The following is a 21,323-nucleotide window of genomic DNA, read 5'->3' on the forward strand; positions in this document are numbered from 1 at the left end:
CCAACAGTGAAAATGTGAAACAACAAAAAACACAAACCAACAACAAAAAATGAGAAAGAAGAAAATAAATAAATGAAAATTGTTTCGTTTCATTTCTTTTGTCATTTGAATATAAATAAATATATATCTACTTTAGAGACGACGACGTCTGTCTATTTGTCTCCTCGTTCATACATACATACAAACATACATAAATACATACATACATATCTCTACTACAACACATACAACATATGTGTGTATACATAGTATATATATGTACATACATATAGCTAAATCGGTGATTGCCATAATATATCTGTGCCGAAAAGTAGATGCCAGCAAGATTGAGAGATACAAGATAAAATATACTACAGCCCAACTAAGTTTAGTTTAGTCGACTAAATTTTGAATGGATTTTGCCCTGCATGGCCCACATCACGACGACGCACGGCAGCTTAAGCCAAGCGCCAAGGTAAGCAACAAACATACAAACTTGGCCAAAAGAATAACCAAAACATTTTACCATCTACGCATTCTATCCATTCTAATTGCCACCATAATCCATTCCTTAAACTTTATCCGATGCCCAAGGCGATCGACTGTCTCTTCATTTCTCTCTCTCCGATTTCATTTGTTTGGCCACGCGTTTTGCTTCATTTTGTTCTTGCTGCTGCTCCTCCTCCTCCTTCTTCATGCATTGAGAACAACATCCAGCAGATAAATTTGTGAATTTTTTCCGTTTATGTTTTTCCTCATTTACTTTTTATTATTCTCTAAATATTTACTTTATCACTTTACGACTTTGGCTATTTATTCAAATATGGGGCAGCCGGGAATTGAGTAAATAAATGAAAGTGTATCTTTAATTTGCAAAACATTCTTCGTCTCATTCTACTTAAGTTCGGCAAATACCATATAAAGGGAGATCATTCATGCAGTCGAAAGAGTTCTTAAGCACCCAATCTAATTTCTCGATAAACTGGATACAACATATGACAATTCGAATGTCGCCTTAAGCGCTAACTAACATCTGATTTATATTCATGCCCAACAGATCAGAACCGATAACTTCTCCATACTTTTCCTCTAGTTTATTATGGTGAATCAATAGAAGTTCAAAGAGTTGAACCATGTTTGAATAAATAGTTTAAGAAATGAATCTATAAATCTATAAACGATAGTTTTAGTTTAGAATAAAGATTCTAAACGATTCGAATTATGGAAGATTTCAGTTACCGAATCAGCGTACGAGTTCAAATTAGTAATTGAAAACTAAGATTCCATGAGGGCTTTCTATGTGTTTACCGAATCTAGTGGGTTGGACCAACAAAGTTCAAACATTCAAATATTTTGCGAATACGCAACTTTCAGTGACATGTAATCGCAATCTTATCGATGATTTTGTTGTGATGTTTACTTTGTTTACTTCTTCAGACTAACTGACTGATATGTGGATACAAAAACAAGTTTGGATTATGGAGAACAGACTTCTCGATACTCTTTTTATATCGGAAATGGACATAACCTACAGTTGAGCATATGTTAGACATTACATTATAATTGTTGTGTCAACCACGGCTTTTGTTTTGGTCTTTCCGTCGGCCTCGAAAGATAATAATGATGAACATGAACTTATAGATTTCTGTCTTCGATTTTGGCGTTTGTCGTTGGCCAGCAAATAAACATAAACCAAATGTGCGAAGATAGACTAAAGAATGCGAGACCACGAGACGAGACCATCCACCCTCAAGACATACATACATATGCACATATGTAGATGTATATACTAAGGGTATAGTATATACTTTGTAGAGGTTAAGCGATCGACCTTGACAGGGTCTTAAATATTGCGCCAACAAGCGCGCGTGCTTGTCACAAAGGTTTAAGCTGGAACTGGGACTGTGCCGACGCTCTTTAACCCATAATTTCTTTGTCTTTCTTATTCTCGCTCTCTCTCTCTCTCTCTCTCTTTCTCTCTCTGTCTGTCTGTCTTTTATCATCTCTCTGGGTCACTCAGCTGGTCACTCTCTTTGGGGGCAGTATTTCCGGCATTTCCAGCCAACCCCTTGAAAATTCAATTAGAAAACAAACAAAACCCACAATGCGCCAATCCATATAGCCAACATTTCTGGAATTCTAGCCGCGTCTTCTGCGCGCCTCTGTACCTCTGTGGCTGGTCGGCACTTTAAAGTGGCGTGCGCGCCCGTTAACATCGCCAAATCAACCAGAAAAAGACAAAAAAAAAAATATATATCTCTATATAAAAGCTGAAAACAGAAAAGATTCTTGTTTTCTCCTTGTTGTTTCTCGATTTTTTTTTTTACAGTTTTGTCTTGTTTTTTTTTGTTGTGCTCCGCGTTGGGTTAACCCAAACAAAAATTTGCAAAACTGGTGTCGGGAATTATGCATGCGGCGCCCAATGTGCGCTCGCCAGCTGAGATGAGACACAAAAAGAAGAGGTATCCCACACCCAAATTAATCGTCAACTCTTCCCAAATTGGTCAACAAAAGTGACCGATTAAAGAGTGAAGTCTCTGTCTGACTGTGTGTGTGTGTGTATGTGTGTGCGAGTGCGTGTTTGTGTTATCGTTATCGGTGATCCACCGATCAATGTGTTAATGTCAAATTATGATTAAAATAGACATCATTGCAGGCAAAAGCAGTTCGTCATGCAGGATAACTTTAAAATGATGTAACTATAAAATAAAATTTACTATTTTCATTTGCAGTAGTAAGTTGTCAAATTTCCCTAATCACACACACAACATAAGTGGATTTTCCGTATCGCTCTTATTAGTCGTGTTGACCCATTAGTCAGTATTTAAGTTGAATCACCCAGTAGATTTTGATCGCTTGAACTATTTTTGAATTTTTTATGAAGCAAAGTGAGTTGTCGAAACTTGGAGTTTGACATTTCTAAATTTCCAAATATTCGTTCATATTCATTGCACTATGGTCCAAAATCCAGATTTTGTGGCATTAACTAGAAGGAATGCAGTTACAGAGTTGAAACTTTGCACATATAACCATGTTAGGATGCATAATAAAAAATAACAAAAAATTGGAGTGATTTGACCTCGCCCTCTTGACCTCCCATACTAGCCCACGCAGCGTATACGTAATGTGATTTAAATTAATTTGGGATTAAAATAATTATAGCAATTAAAAGTCAACAACACAAATTCACAGAAAGTTAGTTTCCACTGCACAATAGACGCACACATGGGTTAACTATTTTAGGACATAAACAATCATTACACAAAAAAAAAAAAAAAACCATTAACATATGCAAATTAAAATTTCGTGCAGTATTAACATTCTACATACCTTAATTAATATTATCCATTACAAAAGTTATTTTAAAGTTTGTTTGTTAATTTTTTACACTGGCTCAAAGTTTGCCTACAATTTCCCGCTTTTTTTGGCTGAGTGAACAGCAGACTGAACACCTGACTTTAAAAGTGTGCCAATATTTCAGGGGTGCAGTAAAAACAAAAATATTTGTATATTCGATATATTCAAAGTATTCTGTCCAACAAGAAATTGTTTAAAAACGATTTTGTTTCAACAAATTTTGTAGGTTAATGCCACAAAATCTGGATTTTGGACCATAGTGCATGGGAAAGGAAACGATACCATGGCAAATTTAATGGGATATTATCATTTTATAGGTGGTTCAAATGGAAAAGAACTCTATAAAGTACATATGAGGATTAGTAGCCGACCGTTCGCCCGTATTTACACTTAGATCTCTGAGACTATAGGAGTACAAGTCATACGATTTGACACATTAACTTTTATTATACATAAAACAAAGGTACGATGGAGAGTTACAAAGGTTTAACAGCAGCAAGCGGAGAGATGATCACGAACAGCAGAGTTTAACAGCAGAACAACAGAGAATACAGTAGACAGCAGAATATCACAGTAGAAGTTGGAGAGTCGAAAAAGCAGCAGCAGTGAGAGGAAGAACAAGTTAACCGATGCAGCAGATTAAGAACAATTGTAACTTTTTTCCAAACTACTTTTAAATTAATTCAATCAATGAACTTAGTTGAGTTTACTCAACACACATAAATGTCTATTGGTCCAATCGAATATGAAATATCGTAATTTTTAGTATAACTGTTCTAAGCAAGATCACAAAGGGTCATAAGGAAGGAGCTGTAAGTGTGAGCGAGAAGGCATTTGCGTATATATCAGAGTTCTTGGTTCTTTCATCAGCTAGTTCGTCTCGGTGAGCTAAATGTAAATTCTTATGTTGGGAAATGAAGAGTTAGAAGGCATTTCTTCTCATAAGTTTATAGCTCAACTCACTCGTTTGTTCACATTGGTCTTCCATTCCGTACATTAGGATTCCGAATATATTAACTTCTTATCGAGTCAGTCTTAAGACATTCACTCGAACACCTACACCAAATGAGTGCATTTGCAGGTCATATCTCTAATGTTCTATTGGCGAATTCTTCTTTCTTTCTTTGACTATTAATGCTCTTTCTACATGCCGTCATAAGTGGTGTATTTATTTACTTGCAAATAAAATACACATACTTAAATTTGTTTATAAGATATACTAACCAAGTATATGTAGGTACATATATACATATATCTATATGTATGCAGATGCGTCAAAGATTGATATGACTAAATGCATTAACTATAGTTAGTGAGAAAATTACAATGCTGGGAATGTCTGAGTGTGTGTGTGTGCGTGTGTGTGCGGGTGGGTGTAAGTGTGTGCGCGCGTCATTGAACGGTCGGAAATAATTTTATGGCCCCGAGAAGAACACTTTGTTCATTGAAATCTTTATTCTGGGTGTTTTTATTTAGCGCTTTTGTTGTATAGCATAGAAATATTTTGGTTTTGTTTTTTAATTGATTTGCTTGTTTAATATGTATGCATGTGTATGTGCATACATATGTGTTTGTATGTTTGGTGGCCATTTCGCCTTCAACGTGGCCATGACCAGCTCGCCACCGGCATTTCGCCCATTCTCCAGTCCGGCTCATTTTGACAAACGCCTTCCCCGTTTCAGGAACAAGCAAACGTCACGTTTTTTTTATGTGGCCCACACACGCATGCAACGATGTCTTGCGGTGGAGCTGAATGTGGCAGTTGAGGTAAAGTGGCAGAGAAAGTGAATGGGAGGATACCAAAAGTTGCCGTCAATTGGTTGTTGTTACTGTTGTTGTTGTTGTTGTGACGGTTGCTGTTGCTTTTTTGGTTATTTTTAGCACACAAAATAGTTTTCAACATTCAGCCTTCAGCAACGGCAGGGAAAATTCATTTTCCATCTCCAGCTGGGAGATCAACTGATGATGATGAAGATGATGGGGAGCTGCAATAGGTCAAGGAATGAGATGCAGACTGCAATGTGAACAACAACAAAGAATGATGTATGATGATAGAATTCCAGTGGGTCGGATAGCCAGAGGGAGGTGGTTGACTGTGAGGAGATGGGGAGGTGGCGGGGGGCTGTAAATTTATTTGTTTGTTTGTTCTTTGTGTCTCTTGCTGGCTCAATTCGTCACATTTGCTGTGGCAACACAAGAATTTGATCAATATTTTGTGTGTCTGTGTGTGTTTCTCTCTCTCTCCCTTTTTGGTTGGGTGGAATGGAGTGACCCTCTCACTCTTATCTCCTCCCCCTTGCCAGCCATCACAACCACCCTTTTGAGTTTCCCTTCATGTTTTGCTTCACGTGCCGTGACTACTTATTAGCCATGAAGGTTGGCATGCAAAACGGCAAAAGCATACGAATATCCACCATACTGACTGACACTGGGCAATTTGCATGGCAACAACTGGAAAAAACCTGAAAAACAAAATAAAAGTGCCACGATACGGGGGGTATTGGGAAGGGGACGTTGACGGTGTCGGTGTCGGTGTCGGGGCGGTGGGGTATATATTAAGAAAAACGCTGGCCATGATCACCCCTCGACCGGTGCCGACGATGCCCTTCTCTATCTCCAAGCAAATGGCAAATGGCCGGCAACATTGCGTATGCGTCATATGCTTTTGTGCCACCGAATTGCAATTGTGCATGCAATCATCATAATAAATGCAAAAGACACAACAATGAATAAATGAATGATTGATTGAATGAATGAGTGTAGCAAATGATGAACGCAACGAATACATGAATTATACACAGTGTCAGTGAAAATGTCATTATAAAGAAATCTGAAATATACTCAGATTTCATTCATATTTTTACATAATCCATATGAACATTGCTTGGAAATATTTTCAAGTTAGTAAAAGTAAAGTAAATTCAAGTAAAAACTTATGGGGCCCGTATAATTTTCTCCCGAGTCCCTCATTATTTCTGTATTCCCCGAAGTTCCAACTGATAAAGCTACATTTGAATTTGAGAACTTCTTTTGAACACAATGTTTTTAAAACTGTTGCTTCAAGGTCGTACATTTTTGAAACATTCTTCTTTAATGTATATATATGTACATACTTATTTATCTAGTATCATTACTTGAGCTTTGCTTTTCTGTCGTCTCTAGGTCAATCTTTCGGGGAAGATTATTCGATTGTCAGCATAAGATGTGGAAAAGGAAAGCAACAGACTTTGAATCTCAGAATTGTCATAGCCCTCGTTAATGCCAAAAGTAGTTGGGAATTACAGTTGAGTGAAATGAAAACTGTTTTTTTCAAGTATTACTATATTTTTTAAACAAAAATTTTTGTGTAGAGGGCTTTGAAGCGATAATGACTACATTTGGTTTTATCGAGAGGGAAAAAGTCCTGAATTGGCGGCCAACGTGGGGAACGAACTTTTTTTATTTTAGGTATTCTTGCAAAAAAAAAGTCTTAATAGTTTATTAAGTATAAATAATAAATGATTATTTGCCATAATGATGATGAGGCAAGGCAATTGTTGTTGCTGTCGCTGATGCACACCATTAACATTAATTGTGACACACACACACACGCACACACACACAAATTGCAAATGTTATAAAACAGAAAACAGAAAAAAAAAACATTGAAGAATGACAACAACAAGAAAGACGACCATGAGAAAGGATGACGATGGGGATATGGATGAGAACGTGAATGTGAATAAGAATGTGGCCGAGGACATGGACGAGAATGTGGACGCGGACGCGGATGAGGACGCGGACTACGGCAACACGACGAGGAATTGAAATATTTCGTTCGGCTGGCAGCAAGAACCCCAACAGCAACAACAACAACAACAACAACAACATCAACATCAACAACAATAACAGAAACTCACACAAACACTACCACGAGTTCACGAGTTCGAGCCTCTAGCCGAGAGTTCAGTTGAGTTAAAGTTGAGTTGTGAGCATATGAAAAAAACGCGCGCACACACACAGACACACACGCACACACAGATACCTAGAGGAGGGAGGCTTGTATTTGTTTGTATTTGTGTTGTCGTTGGCCGCCATCTGCAGCATTTAGTTAAGTTAAGCAATGAAGTGAACCCAACTGAACCGAAACTGAACCGAAATTGAAACGACGACAAGAACGACGACGACGGCGACGACGACGACGACGACGACGACGACGACGAGAACGACGAGCAGAACTTTCCTGTGTGTCTGTGTGTGTATGCGTGTTTGTGTATGTGTGATTCAAGTGGCTGCTGCTGACTTTAGTTTTTTTTTTGGCTTAGATTTTCCTGGCCGATTGTTTGGCATTTTTGGTTGAAGAAGTCGCAAAAGCTGACAGACAGTGCCAGGGCCTCCTCAGTGAATAGTTTGTCCCGACCAGGAAGGCAGTTAACAACGCGCGCTCTCTCTCCCCTCTCTCTCTCTCTCTCTCTCTCTCTGTCTTGCTTTGAATAAGTCGGTTTTGTGTGTGTGTGTGCGTGACTTCACTGCTGCTGCTGCTGCTGTTGGTGCTGGCATTGTCAACAATGCGGCCTAAAGTTCATACAATTCTGACACGCGGCGCGTTAAGCACGTGGCTATTCTCTAGTTAACTTGACAGACAGTCTGATAACAGAAGCCAAGAGTGAGAAAGAGAAGGAGACACACAGACAGAGAGTGCGTCTGAGGCAAAAAAGACGAAAGAAAAAGTGCAAGTGCCATTACGAATTTTTATTTATTCATTTTTTTTGTCCACTCTTTTTTTTTCGTTCACCTACGCCAAAAAGTGTCATTATCCTTTTTGGGTTTTGGTTAAGTCTTTTGGTTAAGTGTTTATTCAACAGATTCAACTGCCATGAATTGTAAACCAAATGTGATAAACAAGTGGCCTATGACAAGAAGTGTGTCCTTATTTTTGTTTAGTTGTTGTTCAAGTGCAGAAACATGAAAAGTGTTTAAGCAAAAGAAAATTAAAGAAAAGCCGTAACAATTAATAAGTAAACCAAATTTTGCGTAAATAAAACTTGAGGAGATTGTAAATGAAAGTATTAATAAAAGTCAATAAATTGTAGTGCAACATTTGGATTATTTATAAGCTGGATTAAACATTTAGTTGGAATTTAAAAAAGGAGAGAACAAACCTTAAGCATGAGCTCTCATAATGGCAATGGCAATGGAAATGGTTTTCATATGAACAACAATAATATCAATAACAATAGCCATAATGAACGGCAGCAACAGACAACGCCAGCAGCAGCAGCAGCAACAGCAGCCACAACAGTTGCAGTTGCAACAGCAACAGCAGCAACAACAACCACAGCAACATCAGCATCAGCATCAGCTGGTGCTGAAGGTAATGGAAATGTGGCAAATGTGGTATCATTGCCACGTCCATCTACTGCCCCGGCACGCAGCAGCGGCAGCAGCAACAACAACAATTGCCACAGCAGCCACATGAGAAATATAAGCCATGCTAGTAATAACAATCAACAACAACAACAACAACAAACAGATAGCAACAAAACCACTTTACTGGTGGTCAACACAAATCCATCAACATCAACAACAGGAACAGCAACAGGATCAGGTCTGACTGTAGGAACAACAACGATCAGCAATAACAATCATGACACCAGCAATACTTCCAACTACAATAATAACAATAACAATCATATCTATATAAATCCGCATAGCTATGATAGTAGCACAACAGGATCTGTTAGCGGATCAACAGCAATTATGCTGCCACTTGCAACCGAATCAAGCAGACAAAATCAATCGCAGTCACAATCACAGCAGCAACATCAACAACAACAGCAACAACAACAGCAACAACAACTAAATCTTGGTGCAATTAGCCATGCTGGCACCTCAACATCAACAACTTTGAGTACCCTAAATACATATCTTTTTCCACTAGATGGCAGCAATAATAGTGCCAGTTGCGATTTGGATAGCAATTTTAGTCAAATGGTCGCCGGTGTGAATAATGGCAGCAGCAACAGTGAAATCGGTCGAGCCAGCGGAGGCAGCGGCGGAAACAATTCTCCCCATGCGGCAACCACAGCTGGCTTGGGTCTGGGCATGCAATTGGGATTGGGTTTCATCAATAAGCGACGCATTCGACGACTATTTGGCGTCGGCGATGGGGCCGATAATGATGGTCCTTATGCCTCAGCCTTGAGGCGTAGCAGTACACAATTGTTGCAATTTCACAAAAAGAAAGAGCAATTAGAGCAGCAGCAACGTATTGCCACAGTTGCCTCGGCAAATGCGGCATTTTTAGAGAAGCGAGAGCTGCAACAGCAACAGCAACGCCAGCAGCAGCAGCAGCAACAACTGCAGCAGCAGCAACAGCCAGGACAACAGCAACAACATCAGCAACTTCAATTTAATCTCCTTCAATTGCAACCCGAGACAAAGAAGAAGAAAAAGCCACCTGGTCCACCGGCTCAAGTGCGCCAGCAATCCTCACGCACCATGGATGATCCCCTGATGAATCGTCCAAGGAAGCAACAACCCAAAAAGAAGGAGAAGCAATCGCTGCCCATGTTCTCCTCCTCTCTGGACCACGGAGGCTATGAGAAGTACCCAAAAAACAAAAAAACAAGCACACAAAGTTACTTTAATTAAAATATTTCACGTGCCTTAATTAATTACTGCAAATATATAATATATTAGCTACATATAATTTTCAATGCAATTTTTTATTTAATTTTTATGTAAATAAAAGAAGAACAAAACAATAAATCAAATATAAATTTGCTTCTTAAGCTTCTCTGGCTTTAATGGCTTTTACATAACTTAACTTAGCTAGTTTAATTCACTAAACACAAACAAACACACACACACACACACATACATTTATTTGTTTGTTTAATTTTTCTTTTCTTTGGATCTACTGCTAATAAGATAAACAGTTGCTGGGGCCACAAATCTCTGCCATTGAAAGTCAATGGCCTGAGAGTTGTTGGAGTTTTCGCATCGAAACGGAAGTACAGACGCGACGTCGCCAGAATATGTTTTTTTTTCTTTCGTTTTTCATGATTTTTTGGCAAGGAAAATGCGTCGTCATTTGTGCGTCTAACTGGAGCCGTTATATGTCATCTACCCCGTCTCGGTGGCTCCCGACCGGCTTTTGTCATTTGAGTAAATGAGCAGCCACTGCCAATGCCTCTCACATTGCGTATACGACACATTGTACAACAGACAAAATACATACATACACACATATATACATATGTATATGTATATGTATATGTATATGTATGTGTTGTGCACATTTTGAGTATCACTTTTGTTTTTTTTTTTTTTGGGTTTGCATAGGGTCAGAAAGTTTAATTAGGGTTAACCGCAATGTAAGCAATGAATTTTTTAGTCACTCACAATTCGCTTTGATATTTAAACCAACCTACACAAATGTAAATATATTTACATATATTCTGTTTTGCTTACATAACATTAAAGATTTGCAACTCTCATCATATTGCTCAAATTGAAAATTGTTGTGCTAAGCAATTTTTAATCGAATGGAATACACTCACACACACACAGAGCTTTCATATGGGTTAGAAATTGATTGTAAATGTTGAAAATTTTTAATCTTGTCTTACTGGAAAAACTATCAAAGGATCTTAGATTATATAGATTTTGTCCATAATATAAGTTCTGTTTATCCAAACTAATTGAAACTTGGGTGATTCGATCCAATCCACTTTCTTTTCAAGGTAACAAAAGGTTTAGCTATTCGAAAGCCTTTTGTACTAAGCTAAAGATTGGATATATCGACTCAGCCTCTTTATGCTGATCAGTCAAATCATATATGTAGGTATTTCTGGGGTCTAAGAGACTTTAATCTTGGGAATAATATTCACTTGTAACAAGTTGAAGCTTGAGCAAAAGAATTTGCCATCAAATCATTGATTTATTTATACATATACATATAAATATAATGTATTACATAAAATTTACATATATTAAATAATCGCTTTGTTATATTATATTGTATTGTCATTTATGTAATGCATGGCAAAAAAATAGAAAACAGAAAAAAGAGGCAAAAGATTTTGCTATAAAAATTGCTTTAATGACTTGCGTGTGGCTTTTGTGTTTTGTGTTTGTTTATACCTTTTACACACTTTCTCTCTCTTGCTCACTCTTTTCGCTTTCCGTTGTTTCTGGCTGAAAGAAAGCAACAACAATAACCAAAGCAAATCAAAATTGATGTCAATGCCAACAGCATTATAATGAAAGGAAAAAAGGAGGGTCGACCAGAGGTCGGGGAGGACAAAATATACGAATGAAGTTCACTAACTACCTCAAACATTACTCTACAGTTTCTGTTAATTGGCAACCTTATACCTTCTCTAATACCTCCTGCAATTGTTGGTGTACCCCTCTCCACGCCCCCATCAATACATATAAAGCACGTGGGAGTCGACAAAAAAAATACACAAAAAATAAAAAAATAAACGAAATACACGCGACGCCATTTGATGCGACATATAGCCGCCATTTAAATTGCCCGGCAAAAAGCTAGCGACCTCGCCTAGTACACCCTGTACTACGACTACGACTACTACCACTACTAGTGCTATTACCCGAGCTAATACACCCTATAGCCGTACATAACTACAAAACAGCAAACCCAAGTCCCTTCTTGCATGGCTTTTGGCCTAATGTAGACCCGGAATGAGACATGTTGCCCTTGATTTGTGTGCACGGCATGTGGCGGCGTGTTGACTATTTGCATTGCATGTCCACATCGGGACATATATGTATATACTGCTTATACATATACAAATGTATGTATGTATATATGTATTTCCATGTATATATGTATGTATGTCTAATAATTTCGTAACATGGCCTTTGTGGCGATCTTTGCTATGCGATAAGAGAGTACCACGCAAGTGGGAGGACAAAAAAAAGCCACTCATTTGAAATTGGTGGCCAACTCGCAACTTTATTTTGCACTTTGCTACAATGAAAAAGCGGGGGTGGTTCGGAGTGGAATCGGCCAAAGGGCTACTGTACTACAAAGGCCTTTAAGGCGGTCATACTCACAGAGAAACTTATGCATTACTGGGTACATGCACACAGAGAGAAGTGCAAGCCATCTACCATAGATTTCCAAGTTATAAATTCTAATCAAATACATAATGTAAGCAAATGAATTACCCAGATCATTGAGTAAAAACAAATTTCTCACTTCATTTCGATCTCCTTGGGTAATTTCAAAATGGATATCGAGGATTTCTCATGCCTGTAGACTTAATGTTAATCCCTTTATAAAACGCTTCTTGAAAGCAATCAAAAGTGTCACTAAACTCACACTACTTACATCTTAATTTTATCCAAAAAACTAAACTTAACTCTTTAGATATATTCACAATCAATTGCGTTTCTTCTCTACACTGATCATGTCTATTATGTTGAGCCTCCTCTTATTAACTAATTGTTGCAAGGATTACAACTCCTTGGTCTTAAAGTAAAAAATAATCTTGTGTACTTATACAAATTAAGGATCTTTATCACTAGCAAAATATGTTATATGTTATATATCTAAATATTTATTTTGTTCAGTCTCCAAAAACAACCATGGAAATATCTTTTATTGGACCTTTTTCCGGTTGGCATAAGTTCTTGAGTTATAGGCATAAGAATTTAACATCAATTTGGAGAGAGTGTTAACAATTCGTTGTGGGCTTCAACTATTTCTTGGTTTTTGCTTTGTGTGGGCAAGTGCAAGTGGTTGAAAATCTGGAGGTTGGCGGTGGTCTTACCATTGCCAAAATGATTTGCATAATTATATATTTTTGTGTGTGTATGCAGTTTTTGTTATTTTTCTTTTGGCTCCTTGATGTTTTTTTCCATTGAGCTCTTAGACGAAGCAATTATTAATTACTTGTAGAAGGATTTTACCACTCCCACTTATGTTTGCCCCCGACAGTGTTTGTGCAAATCGAAAACAAGGAAAACGAATTTCCTTCAAATTTTCGTCCATTTTCAAAATAAACTTGGAAGGTTTTCACAATGTGCCAAATAGGCAAAGTGATATTGAATAATTTACCTCAATTGTTATGCCAGTTGCCTGTTTTAGTTTGAACTTTATTATCGATTTGGAAATAAGAGTTTGATTTTTTGTGGGGGGGCGGAGATAACAAGTTTAATGGGTATGCAACAGCCGAAAGGTGTTTTCCACTTTCCTTTTTTAATTATTTTTTCTTTGAGTTGCGGTTTGTGACTTTATCTCATTTAAACATATTTGGAACCCTAAAAAGTATGCTACAGAAATTGCAGTAACTTGTGCCACCATCGATACACACACACACACACATACATATGTATGTATGTATAGGCTAGCGTATGTTTAAATGTGGCAAAACTTTACCTCAAGTGCCTACCAATTAGCTAACTTCTGTTTAACCCTTTCCACCCGTTTCTTCTTTGTCAGAGGTAACCTTGAACTCGCCGGCAAGTCGAAGCACGAAATACAAACACATACTCACACACACACACACACACACTGATACATACAAATCGAAAACAGAAAAGTAAAGAATGAAAGTAAAAGCTGCACGTGCTTCTTGCTCCTGTGGTTGTTGTTGTTGTTGTTGTTGTTGCTGGTGTTGCTGTTGCAGTTGCATGAATAATGCCTAATAGCGTCGCTTACCCCCTCATTGCCGCCTGCCATATTCTTGGATGGGTGTGAAGGTCGTAATTTGCGGCGCCAAAATGCAGGCCGAAACGAAACTGAAATTGCATTAGAGCGAAACTTGATGAACTTTTCTGACGTCATAGTCAAAGTCGGAGACCCCATCACCTGGGCCTAGATATTCGCCATCCATGCGACAGCACCTCTACCGCCGTCAGATTTCTCTTTGTCCTGGCCGCCGACTTTTTGCATTTATTTATTTTTTATTGGCCACTGCGACAAATTTATATTTTCTGCATTTTCTTCATTTTTTTGTCGTGGGTTTTTTTTTTTTTTTTTTTTTTTGGGTAAAGAAATGTGGAAAGTTTACTTTTCAGCAAACGTCAGCAGCGATTTGGCGATTTGCGCCAATTTGTGTCGTTCATCTTTTTTGAGTTTATGACTAAAGCCGCCCCAAAAAAAAAAAAAAAGGGAGAAAAAAAAGAAACGGAAAACAATCACCCGACCTCAACTCAAACCCTGCAAATGCAACATTGACTTAAAAGTTGCTCTTGTCAATTTATTTACAATCATAAAGTTTTCAAAGAGACAAAATCACGCAAACAATTCGCCAAGTTCTTGTTGTTGTTGTTCGTCTTTCGGCCTGCTGTGTCTTTTATTGAGCTCAAAGTTAACATCATCAGTTTTTATATGGTCAGGAGTGGTGGCACTCCTCGCTTTCTCTATACACAATCTTACTCTTACTCTCTTCTCCTTCTTGGTTGTATATACCATAATATATGTCTTCTAAATTTGGGACAAATTCTTTGTATGCTTTAGACATGACTTTTCATTTTTTCCCCATTCTTCTTATTTTTTGTTTGTTCTTGTTGGTATTTTGCATGTTTGACACCAAAAAAAAGAGGAGAAAAAAATGAAAATTAAACAAATCAAAGATATAAAGAACAGTAAAGCAAAGTGAACTATGATTATATAGCCGTTTGTATACCCTTTCAATCCTTTGCAAGTATAGATATAGATCTTGGATCAACGAATTCCATATGTATGTGTGTGCGTATATGATGATCTGATGATCTATTGATAGTGAGAGATATGAACCAAACTGTTGCCCCGCTCGTTGCTCATCATGACGATCAAACTACTCACCTAAATGCATAGACTCTCGGTTCGAAGTGCATCAATTGTTATGGAAATGTGGAACAATTAGCCACAGTGGCGACTACAATATATTCTCTATCTTATTGTTAGATGCTGCAAGTGCCAAGAAACAGCGGCTAAAATCCTTTTTGATCTATGGTTAAACTTTCACACAAATCAAATCTTGAACTTTGTTTAGAGTTCCGATGGGATTCAGGACTAGTTCTTTGAATAAACCTATCACTTGTCATTTCTATAACTTTCAGTTGCGTAAACTGGAGACAGTTTGGAATTCTTGTAAATGTGATGTATACATTGAACTATTGTTAATGCTCTAACTAAAATGCATCTGAAGCAATTGCAGTTAGCTTATTAGGGTATAGAAACTTCGTAAGAGCAAGTTTTTGGTTTTATTTTTCGTCTAATTTTTGTACTCAGTATAAATGACATTTTTGTCAAGCGCCTCGTATGACAAAGTGTCTCACAAATACTCACACAAACACACACACACACACACAGAGACATAGTCATATGTATGTGTATGTGTGTATATACAAACATAGGCCTATTGGGCACTCAAGTGGCCGGAATTGTTGCTGTTGTTGCTAGTGTCGCAGTTCAAACGCCAAATGGCAATGGCAGCAACAGCAGCAACAATAACAACAACAACAACAACAGCAAGAACAACAGCAATAAAGCTGGCGTCAACGTCAACTTTGTTGCTGCTATCTCCGTGCTGCTCTAGTCCTAGTCAAATGTCTTTGGTTGCTGTTGTTGCTGCTGTTGTTGCCGCCTTTCGCCAGTTGGATGCCCACAAAAGTGTCGTCTGCGTTGCACTTTGTTGTTGAAGTCAAAAAGAAAATAAAAAAAAAAAAAACCCAGCAAAATCGTTTATTTTTTGTTTGAATTTTCTTTTCAATGTTGATGTTGTTGCTGGCATTGTCGCTGCTGCTGCTGCTGCTGCCGCTGCTGTGGTGACAAACAATTTTTGTTGCTGGTGTCCCTTAGTATGTGCTGCTACTGCAGCTGCTTCTGCTGCTTCTGCTGCTGTGTTTGTTGTACATACATATATATTTCTTTTTGGTTTTTTGATATTTTTTCGGCAGTCAGGCAAAACATTTTCGGTTCTGGGGTTTGTCGGTTTTGTCGGCTGATGTTCTGATGGCTGATGTTGCTGCCGTCGTCGTCATCGTCCACGTTGCCGTTGCCGTTGCCGTTGCAGTTGAACTCGGCGCGGAAAGCGGAAGCATTGCTCGCTCCTGTCTTGATGCGAAACTCCTCAAAACCGAAAAAGTTTTGAATAATAGAAAAAAATAAAAGGGATCTATTCTTTTCTTTTTGTTTGGTTTCGTTTGGTGTGGTTCACTTCGCTTTGATTTGGCCTTAATACCATAAGGATCTTGAATAGATCGAATAGTGAATTGTTTTTAGTGCGTCAGTGTACGTGTGAGCGTGGGTGTGTGTCTACGAGTGCCGATATATGTGAAAAAGAATGGAATCTAGCCAAGGGCTGGATTCTCGATGGGCCGTGATTTTTTGGCTTTTGCCCGTTCTCCTTAATTTTTTTTTCCAGTGCTTTTCTCCAATTTGAATCAATTCTGTTAATGTGAGAGAAGAGAAGTGAAGTGCAGTGTGTTAGTGTGTGTGTGTGTGTTGAATGAAATGGTAAAGGAATAGCCGCAACAACACCAACACGATAGCAGCAACAGCAACAACAACAACTGCAATCACAGCAGTCGTTACTCCAGGATGTTCATCTACCATGCCATCAAGGATGAGCTGGAGAAAATGTAAATATCTTGATGCATATGAGCGAAAATTTAATTTCTTGATTGATTTTCCAGCCTTCAAGGCTTTTCCTCTTTATTGCTCCTCGTTTGTTTTTTTGTTTTATGTTTCTTTTTTTTTGCTTTTTCGTTTGTTTCTTTTGTCTTCACTCATTCTCTTGTTCGCTTATTTCGTTTTTCCAGCTCTCTGGTCTAAATAAAATTAAAAAATTACAAATTTATGGCTAGCAGTTTAATTATGCAGATATATTGTTGTCTCTTTTCTTTAGATAGACCCTATTTGATTTTGGTGGAAAATCAATTGATAGTAGAAACCAAGTTAGGACCAAATGTTAAACTATACATATGTTTGGTCTTTTTTCTCCATATACAATATATATATACATGTGTGGATTTTGTGTGTGTGTGTGTGTGTGTGTAGACAACCACTTCTTGTGCTAAATACTCTTCTCAATTGACTTTGCTGGTTGAGTGTGTGTCTGGTTTTATTTTATTTTTGGTTTTTTTTGCTGGTCTACTGTGTAGCTAAAAATATATTTCAGTAGTCCGTTTTCATACCCAGCATTTAAAACATACAAAAGGGTATGATGGGTATCAATGAAAAAGTGTTACCCATTACCCAACCGAATGTGTATTGACATATCTTTAGATTTGCTTGTAATAGACATGCGAATTCACTTTCTGTGAATACATTCCAATTACAGGATATTAAGAAACCGTCACTCTTACTTTTGGATATTTTTTTGTGTACCTACAAGTAAATTAAACAACTGGAACAACAACAACAACAGCTGTAACATGAAACTGAAAATAAAAAGGAGAACCTGTACGTGTTTTTATATGTTTGTATGTATGTATGCATGCATGCCGAGGGGTAGGCATTAGCTGTGAGCTGTGATGGTGTGAAAATATAAACATTCAGTGCTAACAGGGCAGAGAAAATGCAAACAACAAGCCTTGGAAGTATCATAGATGGTTTCCAAACTTGTGAAACAACTGTTAATATTTTAAATTGTTAAAAATTGTTGACTACCAGCACAAGTTCATGTTTTGGAACAAACCAAATAGAGCAAGTTGTCTGTCTTTGGTCTTTTAATCAACAGACTGACAAGTCTAGAACATAGACACATGTGCAGATCTAAAACTAGTTGAGAATTACAACTAAATGAAGCAAACTCTTTTTTGCCCCCTTTTGATCTGGAGTTTTCTGTGTACTTCCCGAGTGAAATGTGTCAGCGTTCAGGGCTTTTAAGGATAACTTGGTTTGTCCTTAGCGCCAAATGATTTTTCAATTCAATCCTAGTAGATGAAGCATTTCAATTTAATCGTTCGGAATCGAAAATAGATAAATGCCGTTGAAGTTTTTCTACAAACTTTTCTACTTTAAAATTTACAGAGAAGTTTTGAAATAAATTACTTATAAGTGTGTTTTTTTAGGAGCTTTTACCAGATTTTCTAATAATGCCAAGTCATTCGATTATTGTTGTTTGAAAGAAAAACAACATTAAGCATTGAGTGCTTTGGAAAGTATTGCAATTTTCATGGGCTTGATGGGAAAACCTTTTAATAGTCAGTATTGATCAGATTTGGTCACTCAAATTGGCCTAATCGAACCCATGCATTCGGTTGGAAAATTACTATAAGGATTGAAGGGAGAAATGCAATGCTCGAAAACTTTGTGATATCGTGATTCTCAAGAGTTTTTTATTGACCTATCTTGAGTTTAAGTTATTTGCTGATATCCTTTGTCATTCACTTCCGTTTTCTTCTTTGGCTATCAAAAAGCTTGAACCATTAGGAAAAACCTTTGCGTGCCTCTACTTGTTGTTGTTATTTGTTGTCTATTGCGGCGGATATCATTCCTGTTTTTGTTTTTTCTTGCTGTTTGTTGGCCTTGTGTTTGTCTGTGGCATTTGGCGCTTTTTGTCTCTTGGCTGGGCGTCGTTGCCTTGCACCTTTTTAGCTCTTAGGCTTTGGTTGGCCTGGCTGGCACCTTAAGCCAGGTGGCTTAAGCTAAAAGCATGTAAAAGTGTCTATATATACATATTTATATATGTATGTATATGTATATTTACTTATATATGTATGTGTTCGCATACAGTGGTATGTATATCTAAAATGTGGAACAAATGTCTATAATTATAACGTGTCTATGTGTTTGTATGTGTGAATTGTGTAACCATTAGAAGACTTAGAGAATAAAAGTAAAAGTAAAAGTAGCAGAAAGTCAAAAACTTACTTTGCCTCTTTCTTAGGGTTGATGACAGCGTGAAAATCGTGTGAATGTAGTGATGAGGGGCAAAAGGAAGAGGGGCTTGAAGGTAGGGGCAAGCGCGAGGGCGACGGCGAGGGCGGGGGCGGTAAGTGTTGGGTGGTGTAATAGGTGCCGTTTAAGAGGCGTTTAACATTTTTGCCATTTCCATTCTCATTTTCATTTTCCTTTTGCAATTGCAATTGCATTTCATTCCTTTTCGCCAATTTTACCAGTTTTAGTAATCAATTTTTGTTGTTTTTGCTCTTTATCGATATGTTTATGTGAGTGTTTGTGTGCGTGTATATGTGTGTGTGTGATAGCTTGTGCTTGTGTGTGTGTGTGTTTATTGCGACTAAAATGGTGCAAAATGTTGTAGGAACTTGGCCAGTTGCATAAACGTTGGCACTAGCAGCGGAACGTCTGGAGAAAGTAATATGAAAATTTAATTAAAATAAAGGAAAGCTAAGAAAAAAGCAACCCGCAGAAAGTGAAAATGTGTAGAAAATCAAGTGACAACAAATTGAGGGATAAAATGCTAAGTGAAATAAGTCCAAAAGGAAAAGGAAAAGTGTCAAAAAAGGGGAATACATATTACACATTCGCATTCACGCATACACAACCACACACAGATGTTCCAAATGTGTGTTTGTGTGTGTGTGTGTGTGTCTCTGTCGGTGTACACACTCACACACATGTGGATGAAAACTGAAATTGAAACGGTTAACTTATGTTTTGGTCCATCATCAACAATGGAATGCCATCTCTCTTTTGTATACTGCCTGCCTGCTCTAACTCGTTAATGTTGTCTAACTTTCTCTGTCGCTTTCACTCCGTTATAACGCTTATTTCACTCTCTGGCTGCTCTCACTCTTCATGGCTCTTACTCTCAGTTCTTCAACTTACTCTCTCTCTCTTTGCTAAAGCATCCAACGACAAAATGCGAGAGAGATGAAACGAATTGGAAATGTGTGAAACACTTAAATACTAGAACTTAACTTTCACGCTACTTTTAGCTACATGACTCAACTTGGGTCTAGAATACCTATGTATACTCTTCCATATAAGGTCCAAATATGCATCAAACCAAACCCACAACAAGTTAAGCTAACCCAAGTGACCCCAATGAACTTTAACTGAAAAGAAACCAAAGACATCGTGTAGATTAAAACTAGTAATTGTAAAAAGGGCTCTAAATTGGTTAAAGTATTAAATATTTCAGAAATTTAATGCAGAAATCTGATCTGAAACAAATGACCAACCATATTTATATTTATAAATGCTTATCGATTGTCATTTTCATATTTCTAGATTTTGATCGACAATGCGCGTGTGTTTCTTTCAGTCATTTCTATCTATCTATTTCTTCATAGAACCTGAGAACCTATTAAAAATCTCAAAGATTTCTAATTTTTTAAAAATATACACTTTTTGATTTTTCAAAATTTGTTGCTTTCAGTTACTTATAATCATATAATGAGCTTTTGAGACCAATGTTGAGATTTATTTTATTTTTATTCCTTTATTAAACAGTATAAATAATATTATTTGCAAAATATCAAAGAAGCTAACTTCGGCTGTGCCAAAGTTTATATACCCATGCAGTGCTTGGCCATAATATTTTAACATGTTCCAAACTCTTCTTCTGAAACTCAATTCATCAATGTACAGACAAAAGATTCCAAATATCATTTTAATTTCTTTTTCATCTTATTCGCCATCCCCTGTTACATGTATGCGTGTGTTGATTCGAGCAATAGCGTAGTAGGCTGCTGGCAGCGCTGCCGGCAGCGTTTGAGCAGAGCCGATTTATATTGACTGTAACTTGTGTTCTATTTATCTGATCTGATTCAAATTTCGGGATCTGATGTTTTGTGTGAAAAACTATCATATTAGTGAATTTCATAGGGATACTCCAATTACATAACCTAATTTTCTTCTATAACCATATGATTTAGTGGTCCGATCGTGACAGCTTTGACACTTTATCTTAACCGGATTATAAGTAGCTCAAATGTCATGCTTTATCCTAATACCTCATAAGATGGCGGCGTGAAGTTGATTTGTACAGACATGGTTATATTGACTCAGCTTCTTATGCTGATCAAGAATATACATATATACCTTATGGGGACGGAAACGTTTTCCTCTGGGC

At 37.5% G+C, this 21,323-nt stretch overlaps 2 protein-coding genes across 2 annotated transcripts in view; both read left to right on the forward strand.

Annotated features, from left to right (window-relative positions):
* The window catches only part of Sh (Potassium voltage-gated channel protein Shaker), a 150,597-nt gene that overhangs the window by 65,610 nt on the left and 63,664 nt on the right, over nucleotides 1-21,323 (forward strand).
* LOC137583406 (uncharacterized protein DDB_G0283357) lies at nucleotides 8,516-9,969 on the forward strand. Its single transcript, XM_068298414.1, has one exon. The coding sequence runs from the start codon at nucleotides 8,527-8,529 to the stop codon at nucleotides 9,967-9,969; it is 1,443 nt and encodes a 480-aa protein (XP_068154515.1). The 5' UTR covers nucleotides 8,516-8,526.

This window comes from Drosophila tropicalis, unplaced genomic scaffold, assembly GCF_018151085.1.
Source record: "Drosophila tropicalis isolate 14030-0801.00 unplaced genomic scaffold, ASM1815108v1 contig_867, whole genome shotgun sequence".
Classification (NCBI taxonomy): domain Eukaryota; kingdom Metazoa; phylum Arthropoda; class Insecta; order Diptera; family Drosophilidae; genus Drosophila; species Drosophila tropicalis.

What these genes read in the sequence shown, in the direction of transcription:
- LOC137583406 (XM_068298414.1), top strand. Translation starts at nt 8,527, where the DNA reads ATGAACAACAATAATATCAATAACAATAGCCATAATGAACGGCAGCAA.